Raw genomic sequence first — 17,675 nt, 5'->3', positions numbered from 1 at the left:
GTTGAGGATTCGCCGCAAAGCTCGTGAATCCCCGCTGGAGGAATCGCGGAAAGGGTTTGTTTTGGACTACAACTCCCGTGAGCGCCCGCTTTGTTTGGAAAGCTGCAGGAGGCCGGGTTTTTGTGAATGACGGCCGCTCTCGTCCTATTCCCAGACGCGCTGTGTCACCATGATGCCAAATATGGTAAACGAAACCCACCGTGGCCAATCACATCGCTCTGAGTTAAGTTAGGGACACACACACACACACACACACACACACACACACACACACACACACACACACACGCACACACACACACACACGCACACACACACACAATCATGGTGCACACACGCGCAACCACCTCAGTGTGTGTGTTTGTGTGTGTTATCAAGCAATCACATTTTTATTCATATAATAAAATAGGAGCGGCATCCTCTGCCATTAACCCCTAACTGGGAAATAAAACCTGTATGTCAATAGTTACAGTATTTCAGAATCAGCTTTATTTGCCATGTTTGTGTACACATACTAGGACTTTGACTCGGGTGTATTGTACTTACACAGAGAGACAATTAACAACACAATGACCAGCAGGCTACAAGGAACTAGCAAAATAAACATAACTTCTGTGTGCAAAGTTGTATTTATACAAAAGAAAATGTCTGGTGAAGTTGAAGGGAGCAGTAATGACATCTGTAATGAGGTATTGCCAATACCAGTAGTGTATGTGAGGAGGCCTACTGTATATCAGTACACGATATCTAGTTGTTATCATATTCCACAATCAGCTGCCACCAAGATCATGGTCCACCATCACGTTCTCGATCCACGATCACAATTCACCATTACCATCACTTTCCCCCATCACGGTAACGATCCAATGTCACGATGTGTGAGTGTGCTTCTGTCTATGTGCTCAGAGGAATACCAATGTGGAAGAGGGCGTGCATATAAATTCTGTATCAATGATAAGATGCATAATCAAAATTTTACTCAGTTTATATGCAACTAATCTACATCCCCCCAAATGGTTAGATTTTGGAAACAAATGTCAGTTTTGCAACAATGAATCAGAATGTTTAGCTGCTTTCAGACACGTGATATAATCTCCAGGTTAAAATAAAGACTATTTTAAAGTTACATGGCCACCAGGACACATATTAATGATTAACTGCTATGTGACTTTAAATTACAGAAGTTATTTAGCATATAATAATGAATCGTTTAAACAAAAAGGGCAATTAAATGTCAATCATTGGAAGGCCAACACAGCAGATCACAATTCTTCAAATGTCCCCTTTTCTTATTATAAGGCCTGTTTGAAAATACACAAATGTAACACACCCCCAACTTTTCTAATTGAAAATCCTCAGTTTAATGGATTAGGGTTAGCAAAGCATGCTGTGTGTAAACGAGTCCTCACATACAGCTATGAATTGTGGGTAGTTGAACTGTAAACATTCTCTTATCAATAGCACGTTTGTAGCAGAGTGAGTGAGTGGATGGAGGAAAGATGGGAAATAGAGACACCTGCTGGTGAAAGAAGGTACCTGTAAAAAAAAAAAGTCTAGGTGAGTGAATTTGAGGTCATTGACTCGTATGGTAATAAAATCATATTTTTATATAACTAATAAACTTGGAGTTTCACACCACATGTTTATATTCTGATGTGACCTTTGACTTTGTGGTTAGCAAAATAGCTCGATGTTACTGAATGACTGCGATGTCATTTAAGGTCACTTACAATAAATTATAGATCCTCCCTGATGTCATTGCAGAAATAAATATGTATATTGAATTGCTGATGTTTAAAAAAAGACTTTAACATTGCAGCTGATACTGAGAAAGTTTTGTATCAGGAATCAAAAAATCCATTCATATCGGTCAGACCCTATAAAAATGCTTTGTTATATTTATTATAGTTTGTTATATTTTGTTTTATGAGTAGTAGTAGCACCGGTAATATAATATAAGAGAATCCTGTATAATGTTTCTTTTAACACAAATAGTCTCTGTTCTTTCTATTATCGTTGAGCATGTAGAATAAAAATGATATGTACATTTGATGGTTTTCCTAGTTTAGGATGAATTTGTAACATCTGTTCCTGGACAACGGAGGAAATATAACAACAAAATGTATGTGCACAATCCCTGCTGGAATAAATAAATACATTTAAAAAACTGTTACCTGCAAAACCAAACAATATATAAAACGAATTGCATGTGAAAATGAGAAAGTCTAAAAAGTCTGTCATGTCATAATTCTATGACAATCACAATGCACCATAACTGGAGAGAGGGTTTGTTTTGTTACTATGAGACTGGATGGGATGGAAGCTGCAGAGGGACTGTTTATTGTCTGGGGACTGTCGGAGCAATTCACACTACTTATCATGAGGCACTGCTGCTGATCTATTTTAGGATCCTCGTCGTTTTAGAGGAGATAGAAGCTCCTCTGTCGACCAGCGTGTTTACCATGAGACTCCTCTCTGTCCTAATGCAACCTGCCCTTCACTTCATTTAAAGTTGGAAGAAAAAAAGGCTTTGAAGCTGGTGACAAATGATGATCAAAAAGGAGCATTTTACTCTTTGGAGTAGGAGTTTTTCATAATAATCTGTGAAACTCAGAAATACATTTTTGGGGATAAAGTGGAGGACCACTGATGAATACAACCTTGATATAAATATTTATATAGTGGTTGTGGCTGCGTTTAAATATCTAGTTGTGTTCAACTCAAGGGTTGTGAGTTTCACAGATTGGCCGACATTTATTTGCACAGCTTATTTCAACAACAAGGCAATAAGTGCTTAATATAGGATATAAAAAGGCATCATGCAATTTAAAAGCAACCTCAGGCAAAACAAAAACGCTTTCAAAAAGAAATATATAAAAAGATAAATCAATAAAATAAGATATAAAGAGTGAAAGTTAAAGGGCATTGTAAGAAATGAGTTATTCGATTTGATAAAAGGCAGTGGCAAAAAGGAAAATGTTCAACATTGATGCCTAGAATAAAAGGGATCGCCGTCATTTTAATTGTTGACAATGTGTAAATTGGAGCATGAAAATTTATGCCAAACTTTTTGTAAGATCCCAGATGAACTGTTTCATGAAAATAAGTTGTTAGTTCAGTTGGCAGCAGTAGATCAGAAATGTATTTTTACCTTAAACATTCAGTGATTTTTAAATCAATAGCGGAATTCGAGGGCTTTCTGACCTAAACCCCTTTGTAAAGGTTAACGGTGCTAGTAACAAAAAAATCCATACTGTTGTATCAGCCCCTGAGATGTACTGTAGCAATACTGTATGTGTGCTCAGCTCCTGTTAAAGGACGGAGCAAAGCCTGGCAACAATAGCAACAGCTGTTTAAACATTTACCTGCCTCACCAGCAAACGCTTTGTCAAGAACCTTAAAAAAAACACGAGACGTTTCAGAAACTCAAACCTCCTGCACATGAGGCAACAGCTGGTGATTCCCAATGTATCCCCCCCCCGGTTCCTCTGCGTAAAGACTTCTCCTCTCATCCTTCCTGGTGGCTCTACACACCGAAGCCTTCGTCAGCCTCCGCAGATGAACTGGTGTGTGTTGGGGGAGGAAGAGGGATGGCTGGTGCTGCACACTGTTTCAAAATATCCCCAGGCCTGAGGAGCAGGAACAAATCATTTATGCAGCTCCTGTAAACACTTGAACACTAGATGTTAAAGTTGGTCCTGATATGACCATCATACCTGATGATCGAGTCACAAATACTTATCGTTCCAATCAGATACTTGGTATGATGCAAACACTTTTGTTGTAAGGGACATTGTTGTTGTCACTGGGGTCAGCTGACCAATGTGAAAGGTGGAACTTAGGAAAAGGTTCAAACAGCATGAAGTTGGTACATGAGATTGCAGACAGATTATAGTGGCAGCATAACAGGAATAAGAGGCGGAGGAGTGGAGGAGAGATAAATGATTGTGTTTGCTTGTTCTCCACATGTTTGCATGGGTTTTCGTGCTTCCTCACAGTGGACGGTTGTTTGTCTCTGGATGTTGGTCCTGTGCTACACTAGGTGACCTGTCCAAGGGTCAACCCCACCTCTCTCCCCAATGTCAGCTGGGATGGGCTAGCTCCCCCAGTGACCCTCAATGGATAAGCGGCATAGATAATGAATGCGTGCATAGTTGGATCTGACATCTTCTAAACCCCCTGTGCTGTCTGTGCTCACCACAATTCACAGGATTCACTGTGTTTGTTACCTGTGGGTAGTGTAAACATGTATCTAAGTATCTATGTATCTAGATGTGTGTGTTGAACCTCTAATATGAAATGCAGTGTAGTGATAAGGCCAGGACAAAGAAAACTGTCGTGCAGATATGCAGCCTTGAAGAATCTGATGGTCTGCTCCAGTGCACCCCTGCAGGAAACAATCACTGGTTTTAGACAAGGTTTTTCAGGGCCTCTAAACTGCCTGTTACACCGGGTAAGTGATTAAACCAGTTTACCTGATTCAGTTACTCATTCACTCTATGGGAGAACAACAAGGCTGGGGAGCAATAGTCTGGTCAGTGGAGGTGGGCTGCAGGGGCTTTAAAGCGACATCCACCATCAGGTTGCTCCACGGACAAGCCCCCCCCCCCCCACCAGACCATTAAAGAAACATCACAGACCGAAGAACGCTGCAGCCAATGGCTCTGGATCAGGGGGAAGGCCCCCACTGGGACCTGAGATGTTAGGGACTCACACCCAGGTCTGATCGGCCTGTGGCGAGCCTGCCTTAGCAGAGACTGTCTTGTGATTAAAAGGCTGAAACACCCTGTGACACTCAGGTACACAAATTATTACGCGTCCCTAACATCCTGTGGTGGTTGCTAACATCTGCTGCTGATCCCTGGCTAGTGTGGAACACCTTCATACATACAAGGGATATTCACCATCTTGTCTTTATGTGATTCAGCCCTCTGCTGCAGCTGCAGTGCAATCTCAATCCACAGTGTGGCAGTGTTTCCTCATTATTCCCGTTGGCTCTCCCGTGGACTTTTTGCATACACACGAACTGCAGCCTTTGCATAGAGCATCAGTAGAACATGACACCATCACTACCTGATTATCACTTTAATCATCCACTGTGTGTGTGTGTGTGTGTGTGTGTGTGTGTGTGTGTGTGTGTGTGTGAGTGTGTGTAAACTTTATGCATTTTACATGTGAATAACAACCTCCATTATGCTCACTCTTATAAAAATAGATCCCACAATTCATGTGATTACTCTCCCTGCACTTCCAGCGGTGAGGTCAGAGAAACGACCTGAGGATCAATCTTCGAAACTGTTCAAGAATTCAATTAGCATTTGCCTTTTCCACGTTAGAGGACGGTGACACTAACACCCACTCTGACACTGTGGGGTCGTGGTAAACACAGGCTTATCAGTGCAAATGGGCTGCACGGTTTTCCTCCTCTGCAGGTGCAACAAGTGCGCTGCAAGCGGGACGTGTGGCGCGTCTTTTTCAGCGCCACCAGAGTGGAGGGGTGGTGTTACAGAGTTCACGTTTCAGGCCACAAAACGGAGATTAAAGGGAGAGCGTGTGTGTGTGCGCGTGTGTGTGTGTGGTCCAGGTAATTACACCTGTTGTGGGGACAAAAAGCAGGTCCCCATGATGTATATCAGTTAATTCTAAGGTAAGTGCATGCAATAAAAGGTTAAACTTAAGTTTGGCTTGGGTTTAGGATAAAGTTAGGGCAAGGGTTAGGTAAGTAACTATGGTTAAGAATAAGAGTAAGTCTCCAGGAAATCAATGTAATGTCCTCTGAAGTCATGGAGACACGACTGTGTGTGTGTGGTGCAGTAATTCTTGCATGCCTTTAACATTTAGATGTGCAATTACACACAATACCAAGGCGAGAGAGAGAGAGAGAGAGAGAGAGAGAGAGAGAGAGAGAGAGAGAGAGACTTCTGGTGAGTGAGACCTGGAGAGGCAGAGACAAGCAGCCAATCAGAGCTCCCCCGGGCGGTTAAAGGGATGGTGGGCAGGTCTCTAGGGCTTTAAGAACGACTTATTTTACAACCTCCACACAGTCTCACATCTTCACCTCCCACACACACAGACACGCTCGGATGGATGAGTAACAGCCCGGTTTCCTGAGTCCGACATGGATCTGTCCTGAGTGGCGTGTGTGTGTTTTTTTATTCCAGTTCCTCCGTAGATTACGCACGGCTGCTGCTGCTGCTGCTGCTGCTGCCGGATGCCCCTCGCCCTCCCCCCGCCGCACTTGTTGCGCAGAGACTGGATGCGCCGCTGAGTCGTAGGAGAGGAGAGAGAGGCAGGACGCACTGCAACAGGTGCACACGGAGCATCTCCCCCACACACTCAGCCGGAGGTAGGGACATTACGCACCATTTGGTTAATCTCTGGCACGAATATATTTGCCTGTTTTTGGATATTTTGACCAAGCACTAGCCGGCTGATTTATCTGGTTCATGAGTGTGAGGTAGGGTTTGGAATAATTTCATTAACTGTATTTTTTTGCTTTTATACTTTTTTCCCCACCTTTGGCCTGAAGATAAAACAAAACTTTAGATGCTGATCTGAGGATCCTGTGTTGTCTTCAGCCCCTCACCGTACTCACGAAGCCAGGATGCCGGTCCTGACGAGCCCAGACATCGCCAACAAGTTTAAGGAGAAATGGCTGGCGGTCTACCCGGAGGATCAGGTCGCAGGGTCGGACTGTGCCCCGCTTGACGACAGCCTCACCAGCCTCCACTGGCTCCAGAATTTCTCCATCCTCAGCGCGGACCCGGAGCGACCCAGCAGCGCGGCAGGTCCGGGCTGTCCGTCCTCCCAGCAGCACCTCTTCCTGAAGAGGCTCGGCTTCCCCAAAGGAGGCACCGACTCTCCGTCCAGCCCTCCGGCAGGGGACACCGCCTCCACCGGGATGCCTCTGTACCTCGGGAGCCCCGTTACCTCCGGCAGCGAATCCACCGCTGCGCCGCGGTTGTTCGCCAGTTGCGCACACTCTACCTCAGGCTACCCGCAGATCCCCATCCAGGCCAGCCCGCCGGTGGAGGTCGACTACAAAAGCAACCCAAAAGTCAAGCCGCCCTATTCCTACGCCTCTCTCATTTGCATGGCCATGCAGGCCAGCAAGCAGCCCAAAGTGACTCTGTCCACCATCTACAACTGGATAACGGAGAATTTCTGCTACTACAGACACGCGGAGCCCAGCTGGCAGGTAACCGAGACCAGGACCAGTCCGTCTATTATTGATGAGTCAGATAAATGTAGATGTGAGGGAGGGAAGGGTGAGGATTTGACTCCAGTGTCACCATCAGACACCACGTCTGTAGACCTGCAGGGCAAGAGGCCTTTTCCATTAGCGTGGGAAAACAAAATCCACCAGATGTAGAGTGGGTTAAAACTTAAAGAAACAAGTCTTTGTCTCCTGGATTAGTATCCTGCAGAGAGACACTAGTGTGTCATTTCTGCCTCTGATGATTTCCATGACAAGTGTTTATTTTCAATGCAAGACATTTCCATCTTCCAGGACAGTGCTCATACAGGGTTTTTGTCTGAGGGGAATGGTGAAGAGAGCACTCCAGTGTGTGTGTGTCTGTGTGTGTGTGTGTGTGTGTGTGTGTGTGTGTGTGTGTGTGTGTGTTAATGAGGGCTCCTGAGAGAGATGGCAGCTAAGCACAGCTGATCATGTTTGAAATGCACAGAGCTGCCTGTTACTAGAAAGCCTCATTAGGTACATTTGCCTTTCCTATGCAAACAACAACAATACCACCGCCCCCCCCCCTCTCTCTTTTCATATCCTCTGGTCTCGCTGGCATTTTTGCTTTTTGCATGACTGACTCAAATTAGCTCAAAGCCAATGGGATCATGTTAAATATAATTTTTTTTGTCTTTGCCTTTGTCACAGAACTCAATTCGTCACAACTTGTCCCTCAACAAGTGTTTCAAGAAGGTCCCCAGACAGAAGGACGAGCCGGGGAAAGGAGGCTTCTGGCAGATTGATCCTCAGTATGCTGACATGTTTGTCAATGGCATCTTCAAACGCAGGAGGATGTCTGCTAACCAGTACAACAGCAGCAACAGCAGCAGTGGCGGCACACAAAGACAGAGCAAACTGCTTCAGGGTTATCACAGCACCCAAAATGGCTGCCCTTACCAAGGTGTGGGCAGCAAACGGAAGCATCTGCCCATGAAAAATGGCAACAAAGTGATGAGGGTGACTGAGTCTCCTTTGCTAGCGACAGAGGCTCACAGAGCAGACATCCTGAGGGGGGACTTTGACCTGGCGTCCGTGTTCGACGACGTCCTCAGTGGGGACTGTAGCACCTTCGAGGATTTGGACATCAACACGGCGCTGAGCTCCCTGGGGTGCGAGATGGAGGTTTCCATGCAGGGGAGGCAGCATTCGGTGGGGAGGTGGTGCGGGGCGGGCGACCTCTTGGGTCAGAGCCAGCATGTGAGCCACCACCAGTCCTTCGGCTACATGGACTTGAGCGCCGCCTCGTTGGAGTGCGCGGTCAACCTGGGGGAGCTCCACGTGCCGCATGCGCAGCGGCAGCAACTTGCGCCGCAGCTTGACCAGGATCAGCTGCTCCAGAGCCAACACCACCTGCAGCAGTTTGACGAGCCCGCCACGCTGTTCCCGGAGCCGCCTGAGGAGGCGATGCTGCAGCCCTGGGAGGAAATCAAAGAGGAGGCGCAGGCCATCCCCCTCACTCTGGATCAGGGCTTCGGCCTGTGCGAGGGCTTCTTCACGGAGATGCAGCCATGGGAGCGAGTGGAGGCCTACCTGTGACCTTTGACCCCAACCCCAATGACTCTATAATCCAAACATCTCTGAGTGCACCTCCAAACCCCTAAAAAGGATAAAACTGATGATACAGCCACTGCACGGTTCCGCCCACATTTCTTCCAATTATTCTGCAATTTATTTCCTCTGTTTTTGTAAAAAATAAGAACATGACCATGTCGAACTTATCTTAAACTTGAGCTGCAAGCCCAGCTAACAAAGATGCCCTTAACAAAAGACATTATAAAGTTTGTTGGGTAACATAATGAGGGACTATTTCCTGTGACAGATTTCTTCCTGTCAGGTGATTGACAGGAAGCGGTGCGTATCATTACGCAGAGCTGGCGCATGGGGAGGAACGAAATGACAATACCACAGAGTGACTTTGATTAAACCAAGTTAAAGTTTCATGCAGACTATGAAGGGTCACGTCACACATTTGTGGGATGAATGTCAGCAAACGGCTTCTTCTGAGTTGGACTTTTGGAAATATTAGCGCTCAAATATAAAGAGGTTGGTTATAAGAGAAGGTGTTCAGAACTGTGAGCTTCAGTCGTTTGTGCACGCAGATGAAGGACAAGCTAAGAAACCCTCATTCAAAGCACTCTACATACAAGCACGGTCACAGTGGGACTCTGATGACACACAGAATTCTATTTTGCTACATTAGCATCTAACATTTTTTTTAACTAACATGCAGTGAAATCATTTATCTAAAACCGCCAGCTGTGTTGTGATGATGATGTAACAGAAAACTTTTAAAAACTCAAAGTCTTGAGATTAGAAATCAGACTTTGTTATATAGTCAATTTAATATATATTCACTTAAGTGTATAGCGAGAAGCTGGGCAGAAATGTTCGCCGTTCGACTACAGTTACGTATTGATAAGTAAAAAGAAGAGCAGAACTGAAATTGAGTCATGAAATCGAAAATTATGCACTTTGATAGGCAGCGGTTTTAGGAAAGCGAGTCAGCTTTTTCTTTTTTTTTCTTCAGGATGTTTATAGTTTATTTTTTATGGTATTAAATGGTGTTTTTCTAAAGTTTACTGACCATAACGTATGATGCATATATGCTGTAGCCGTCCCTGTTGGTTTCTTCATGAATGATGAACTCAACACTGCAATAACGTCTGTTTGCTTCACTGTAATCTTTTTTCTTTCCACATATATACAAAAAAAATGTGTTGATTATGTTTCGCCAAATTTATCGATGAGGAATATGCAGTTCATTGGTGGGATTTGTTGTGTTGATCATTGAGACATGCATCTTCTGTCACTGGGTGATGGATTTCTTTTTGTCCTCTGTTGATTACTTTGGTGTAAGTCTTTTGGTTTTGTTTGTATGGTTTGTTTTAACGAATCTGAATTTCATATTATGTAGGAGAATAATAATTAATGATAATAATAACTGCTGGTTATCGGGGGGTGACAAGTGATGAGCAGAGACATAAATTCAACGCCAGATTTTTCACATTGTATCATATTGATCGAGTTTGATACAGACAGTTTAATCTTACCATGTTATTTTCATTTGTACTTTTTTAAAAAGCTGTTTAAAAATGCAATCATGCCTTGATGCAATAAATGGTGTCAATTAAAGAAAGAACAGTTACACAGACGTGCATCCTTCACTTTTGTTGTGCTCATGATGGAACGCATGTGTGAATGAGTCCGTGGTCAAGATTATTGCTCTGTGTTGGCAGTCAAGAGATAAATGGTCCATCGGGTTTTATCATTAATCAGAACAGACAGGTCTTAACTCGCCCTGCATTGTAAAACAGACAGAGGCTTAACATTATTGCATAAACACCTGTTCCATATAAAGTAATATAATATATCAGCCAATAGCAAATACCACTTTAACATTATATTACAAGTGTGTATTTTTCAATTATCCATTATTCAAACAGCAGTGGCCATAAATGTTCCTAACTCTTGAGTGTCCGAGGTCAAAGTGGGGGACATCTGAAGAGTTAATGGCTGCATACATAAAAAAAAATGTAAGTGCATTTTTCATTTCAACAAGAGCCGAACAAAAAAAGACTAAGGAGTAGGATGTCTCTACAGTACTGGAGACAATGAATGGAAGTCACATTTTCGTAACAAGAATAAAGACAACTGCAGTGTCTGTACTCAATGTTGATCAAGTTGTTAAACTTGTTTAACAGATTTCTTGTGTCTCGAGTTAGAACATAAAGTTAACGATAGGCAGCCAAGTAGCATAGGTGTAAAGATGCTGAAAAAAACTCATCTGTTATCTTATGATAGCTTGATGCACAACAAACATTTAGTCTATTTGTTTGATATAAAGTGTAATTTTGTCCAAACTAGATATTGACATATAAAGAGTCTCATGGCAGCACTTCATCATCAGAGTCACCAGGACTCATCCTCTTGTTACCATGAATGTCTGTAACAATCACAGGATAACAATAAATGTAGATATTTCACTTGACTAAACTTGACTAAAAGTGGGGCTGAAAGGGAATCCAGGAGAACCAAAGTCAATCAGGCTGATCCTCTGAGGACAACGAATATCTGCAACAACAGATGTAGGTACTCCTCTTGGTATGTGAAAAACTGACTTGACTTGTTTGGAAGTGGTGCTGAATGGAAATTTGGGAGAACCAAAGTCTGTCAGCCAGGTTCATCCTGTAGGGACCACGAGCATCTGTACAAAATTTCATGGCACTCCAGACTAGACCAGTCATGACCTGACAGACCCACACCATTACACTTCTAATGTGAATATAAATAAACTGGATTAATAAAGGGGGGGAAAAAGCTAAATGCATAGAGTGATAAAAGAAATGGAATAAAAAATGTGATCAGAAAAGAAGAATAAAAATGATGATGAATGATGTTAAGATTGTCTATTTATAAAGTACTAAGAGTTTAAGGCACTCACTATGTTGACCCTGCATCTCTCGTAGTATTCTCTAAGAAATAGGTCTTAGCTGATAGAAAATGCCCTCAAACCCTAACTGCCACATCTCATCTCAACCTTTTCCATGGGTCCTTTGCATGCCTTGTATGAAAATGTGCTTTTCTGCCTTAAATCTCTTTTTAATTGAAATTGTTGTGGGGAAAAGGGGAGAAATGCGGCTTATCCCCGTCCCACAGGTCATGTGTGGAGATCTCCAGGAAGGGGCGGAATAACTCAGATTCCTGAAAACAGCAGGGACTACAGCCAGATTTGAGGCTGAGGCGTGTGCGACCATTGACCATTGACCACTGACCACTGACCTCTCAGCTGATAGACGGGCTGATCCTGTGACAGCTATGGGCCATATTATAACAGATATAGGCCTGGAGGTAAGAGCCCGAGAAGAAACATCTGGGTCACTATCAAGTTGAAGACTAAACCGGTGTCTGTTACACTTAAATATGTGTGTGTGTGTGTGTGTGTGTGTGTGTGTGTGTGTGTGTGTGTGTGTGTGTGAGTGTGAACATCCACATTTGTCTCTGTTTGTCTGCGACCGTGTGCATGTTGCTTGTGTGTGGTTACATTGTATACCCGTAAGGTTTGTGTTGGTCCACATGTTCCTTTGTCTGCACTCATGCTGATGTGTGTGCCGCCCGCGGAGCGTGTGTGTACACGGCTGCGGTCGGAGCCCCGTGGTGGCCCAGATAACACTATCTCTGTGGAGCCAGAGCCCTGTGGTTCTATTCAGCGTTGGTGGATGAGAGGCTGAGACTGCCCAGCACGCGGACCTGCTCAAAGAAGGAGGAACAAACTGGGCTGTCACTGTAGGCTAACCTGGCTTATAATGCTTTATAACCTCCTCCCTGGTGCCCCCTCTGGGAGACTCTGCATCAGGCTCTGTGTTTCGAACTTGGGAGGGTTACACACAGGAGGGCAGAGGCAGTAACAGGGACAAGAAGAGGGTGTATTCTGTCTTTTATTGCCATCATGGCACCCTCTGGACTGCTCCTGATTAGAGTCAGGCACAGACAGGGTCAGCCAGCTTTGCTAAAGAAGCACCCCTCCCAGCGTGGCACAGACATAGAGTAGAACTACCCGATTATTGGGGAAAGCCACAAAGCTATTCTTTGTGGGTCAGAGCAGATAGAGGACACATGATAGGGGTCCCTCACTAATTAGATTCCTCATTGTGGCACAAAGAAAAAAGTGGCAGCGGGTAAACGCCCTAAGCCTGTTTTATAGCCCCAGAGGAGCCCCTGAGTGAGCGTGATTACACGAGCAGGTTAAGTGTTAGATCAACGCTGATGAATGAAATTTCCTCATTTGTGCGCAGGAGCAAATAATCACACACATCTATCAGGGAATGACCTCCAGCAGGAGTCACCTTCGCCTCCCTGAACTGGCGGGAAATTGTCATCCATCTCTGGTTTCCAGGCCCTCATCACATATTGATAAGGGAAAAAGACTAGGATGATATTCAACTGGGGAGACCATCCATTAATGTCTCTCCAGACAGGGTCTGACAGGAGGGGCTTAGGCAGGAAATATACCTAGTCTTTCTCAAAGACTGTTGTTTATGCATGAAATGCTAATTAGGTTTCCATTTAGATTGCCTGTTCCATTTTGAAAAGAACTGCAGATGGGAAATCAGAATAAAAGCACTGTGGTGCAGCGGGCTGAGGGGGTTTTCTTTCTTTTACAGAGATTAGGAATTTACCTACTTGCGTAAGTGGTCAAAGTGTGCACATGGTAATGTTTACAATCAATAAGAACAGCATCATTATTGCGAGAACTGAACGTCTCTCGACATTATCCCTCATCAAAAGCCTTATTTGTGGAGTTTTTGTCCTGAGGAGCTTTTATCCGTCCATATGTGACAAATGAAGACTGGATATATAATTTGCCGGTGCACCATGAGCCCACAATTCAGTTTTGATGTGCTAATTTTATTTATACAGAACATGCAGTGCAGACAAATGCAAATGCAAACACAACTACACACAGATAGATTGTGAAGTAACAATGTCATAGGCCCCTCTGGTTCTTCTCAGGCCAGAGGGGCTCTATTCATATATATATATATATATTGCCTGATAGGGGGACGCAGGACTTATATGTCTCTCATACCTCTTGTACACCAATTACTGTCATGCGCAGGTTTTTTAAATGTGGGTAAACCCACTAAATAAAGGTAAAAGACTCCTCTCACATTGCCTCATGTTACATGTCACAAACTGGGAGGCTCAATCACATCAATGTCTTGCCAGTGTATTTCATCTTGTACGATACACAGGAAAAAATCGCTCCTGCATGTTGTTGCCAAGATGTAAAACAGCAATAAGCACACAAACGTCAGTGACTATTTACCTGCCAACACACCCGGAAGTTCCACCAGGAAAGGTGCAGGGTCAGCGTCCTCCAGAATAAAGAGGAAGAAGAAGAAGAAGAAGAAAACCAGCATCTACTACATTTTAACTGAGAGTGAATTCCGATTTTATCCATCCCTATCGCAGTCAGATGTTTGTGGGTTTTTTGACCAGTGGAAAAGGGGCTTTCGTCTTTGTCCTGCCGTTCTCCTGTAATGCGATGTTTTACGTGGACAGGAATGGACATTCACCACAGGGAACACTGTAATTCATTTCCATTACATCTGTATTGCTCCTGAGTGCTCTGTCTGCTTCGGTCATAAAGGCCTTGACCTTTACATTTTCTCTTGTACTTCTGAGAGTGGACCTTCCATGCCTGCCTCTCCGTGACAGTGCTGCTGCCACTGAGGACTAGCGAAACAAACTGTACGTGTTGTCCACTGCAGAATACATTGCTTATCTTCTCCGATGGCATCAGTCAGTCATTCCGTCACAGCAATCACTTGACTGTGTACGGTGGCCACTCCTGTGCACTGCTGCTTTGTCTCTGTGTTGTGTACTGAATTTCCAGTGGGAAGATGACGGGTGTCGTATGTCCTATTGTTTCTCATTAGCTCCTTGCATATATAACACAATGTTCCCACACAGCTGACTTGAACATACCCGGGGGCTTCTCCATAACCTCTGGGTTATTATCCATCTTGAGCTAATTACATGTAACTGCTTTTAATACAGGTGTGATCACTTTATCATGGTGAGATCACAACAGTCACATGACATGCCAATAAAATTGAATAATAATTTGCATGCTGTCCATTTACATGCAATAATAGATTGGACTAAGTTTATGAAGCACTTTTCATTTACATTAACACACCTTCATTCACACACCGATGATAGAGCATCCAGGAGCCTTCAAATTAGATGGCTGGCTTCAGAAAACTTCATCCTACTGTCCATTGCTGCAGCTACTCTTTTCAGCTTCTGTCTGAAACACTTGGTTTTACACTTGGCCCAGTGTGTTCTCATGGGCCAGCTGATCCACTCTGTTGTGGTTGGTCAACCGCTTTCAGTAAATGTCGGCCCATGCTCTCGCTTTACCTGGTTTCGTTAAGGGGCGTGTGCAACTAGCTACCAGGCATGCTCTATGCAAATGTGTGGTATCACGATGTCACGTGACATCACAATGATGCAGAAGTGTGAGCTTGACTACCAATGAGATGCTTCAAAAAGGAGAACTTCTTTCCATCAGGGAGATGAGACTGTGGGCTTTTTGACTTTGCAAACCTCTTCGTACGCTGTACCTATATAACACACTAGAGGAAAGAGAAACTGAAAAAACATCAGATATCTCCTTTAATTTACTCACCAACTTCTTTGCTGACGTGTGGTCACGTGGCAACATCGCTCACACAGGTTGTAAATGATTATGGAGACAGATTCTTCAAGTTGTTTCATGCAGTTTTTAAAGATCTGGTCAGAACAGAGCAAAGAGAAATATATAAACATAATGATCATAATAAGCATTCTTTTTTTGTGCTGGTTAATTAAGTTTAAAAAAAGAAAATGCACACAAATATTCATATTGAAGTATGAATTGGAATGAAATAATATGGCATCATCAGTATATAACTATATATATATATATATATATATATATATATATATATATTTATATGGCTTATGTGTGTGCATATGTGTGCAACTTGGCATCCGCCACTGGCTCACTGAAAGACATTCTTGCCCTGTGCCTTTGGTCTCTGTGGTCGCAGCGAGCTGCTGATTGTCCAACAGGCAAACAGGAGGAGGGCACACAGCTGCCACACACACACACAGACACACACACGCATACAGGCATACACACAAACACATAACAAAGGGACGCACATATTACTCAGGCTCACAGACACACACACTCATGCCCACACACAGAGGGCTAGCCAGAGGGCAGCGTGTCAGGAGGGTACGCATGGACGAGAGTGCAGACAGCGAGCCAGGACAGCGTTGGACCTCTGCCACTCACACAGCATCAACCTCAGTGCCAAGGAGCAGAGCAGAAAACAAGTCTGGACCGACCCTCTCAATCTGGCCTGCTGCTCTGCCTGATGCTCGGCCAGAAAACTCCTGGTTGGAGCACATCTCAGATCCAGAATTCATCTCGATGTGCAACTATTTGTCAGCTGAGAGTTTATTTCTATTGCTGCCTTTTTTGAGATGGACAAGTTGCTCTAGAATTAGTTGGTCATCTGGACCAAATGATTTGTCTACATCAGATAAAGTCAAGTACACTTCACTGACACCCTCTGCTCCTGAAGTGTTTATTTCAACTGGTTTTACAATGAATGTATATGAATATTTTATTATTACATCTTAAAAATCTTCAAACTTCATAAAACTATCAATATTTCAGTCAGCGGAGTGATAGTCAACAATTATTTCAATGGTTTATAACTTTTTGCTCACTATTTATTGTTAGTTTTGACCGGCTTTTATAACTTTTATATCAGATAGAGATTTCACGCTGGTTAGCCAGTTTCAGACAAAAACAGCAAGTCCTGATATTTTCAGTTCAGAGTTCACACATGATCCCCAGAGGATGAACCTAACCGATTGGTTCTTCTGAAGTTTGCCTTTCACATATGTAGGTCTTCACAACATGAGGAAAAGCTCCAGGTGAGGAGTGGCGTCTGTAGAGCACGAGGAGCATGATGTAAATTTAAAATGTTTTTGTTTACAGCACATCAACCCCTGTGTCGGCTCTGATCACCTCAACGACACCTCTTTTTCATCATATTTGTATTATTTGTTATTTTCAGTTTTACGTCTGCAGCGTATTAGAAACAACACAAGACATTTTCCTGCTGTATCCTCACATGAGCTCACTCTGACATTCTCTGGAGTTTTTACTAGAGGGCTGACAGCCACTTATTAAAGTGACAACATGTGAGTTGAAGGTGTTTAAACTGAAGTTGGTGGGAGCTGTTTTCTAGCTGTGAACGAACTGGTTATTGTGTCACCTCATTGTGTAGATATCAGCATGGCACTACTTCAAAATCCTAAATGAACTTGTATGCCATCACTTAGACCTTGTGTTTGGTGATGAGTCTTCTTTTCTCCCCACAAGGTCACTCAGGTGGTGAGAAAATTCTGAAAAAAGGCAAGGACATGTTGTTAAAAGCAAAGAAAAAAAGAAATAGAAGACAGATCAGTGTTTCATTTCATCAATGTGTCTATTTAAGTGTGTGTGACACATGAGTTTGTGCATCCAGCCATGTTTGTGTGACAGCAGGGCAAGGTGGTGCAGGTGTGTGTTCTTCCTCCCCCACCCAGGACCTCTTGAAGCTACTAGACTGCCTCCAACATCCCCCCCTCCAGAAAAACACACACACACACACACACCGTTCTCCCATTCTTATCCCCTATGTCTGTGCACAGCTAAGGGCTCTTATTTGATTAGCTGCGATTGGCTTAGTGAAGCAGTGGAGCATTTGGCTCACCGGGGGAGCTGTATACAGTGCGCACACACTTTCTGCGGGGGTTCTTCGACAAAACACACACACACACACAAAGACACACACATACACACACAAAGACACACACATACACACAA

General features: G+C 43.7%; 1 protein-coding gene across 2 annotated transcripts; it reads left to right on the top strand.

Moving 5' to 3' along the window:
• The first annotated feature begins 54 nt into the window (after positions 1–54).
• On the top strand, positions 55–10,404 carry foxj1b (forkhead box J1b). 2 transcript variants are annotated; one of them, XM_069517374.1, is made up of 4 exons: positions 55–184; positions 6,162–6,346; positions 6,530–7,198; positions 7,889–10,404. In XM_069517374.1, exons 3-4 carry the CDS (start codon positions 6,605–6,607, stop codon positions 8,774–8,776), a joined length of 1,482 nt encoding a protein of 493 aa, XP_069373475.1. In that variant the 5' UTR covers positions 55–184; positions 6,162–6,346; positions 6,530–6,604; the 3' UTR covers positions 8,777–10,404. The 2 variants fall into 2 exon arrangements, with proteins under 2 accessions (XP_069373475.1, XP_019938348.1); XM_020082789.2 differs by lacking the exon at positions 55–184 and having other exon boundaries at positions 5,582–6,346.
• Positions 10,405–17,675: the final 7,271 nt, after the last annotated feature.

The sequence above is a fragment of the Paralichthys olivaceus genome, chromosome 21 (assembly GCF_024713975.1).
Source record: "Paralichthys olivaceus isolate ysfri-2021 chromosome 21, ASM2471397v2, whole genome shotgun sequence".
Taxonomy (NCBI): domain Eukaryota; kingdom Metazoa; phylum Chordata; class Actinopteri; order Pleuronectiformes; family Paralichthyidae; genus Paralichthys; species Paralichthys olivaceus.
Note: the sequence above shows the minus strand (reverse complement) of the source record. Positions and strands in the feature narration are given on the sequence as shown.

Bases quoted from the DNA above. Each gene is read 5' to 3' on its own strand.
- foxj1b (XM_069517374.1), top strand. From the start codon at position 6,605: ATGCCGGTCCTGACGAGCCCAGACATCGCCAACAAGTTTAAGGAGAAA. The intron at 7,199-7,888 runs GTAACCGAGACC...CCTTTGTCACAG, and splicing joins ACGCGGAGCCCAGCTGGCAG to AACTCAATTCGTCACAACTT.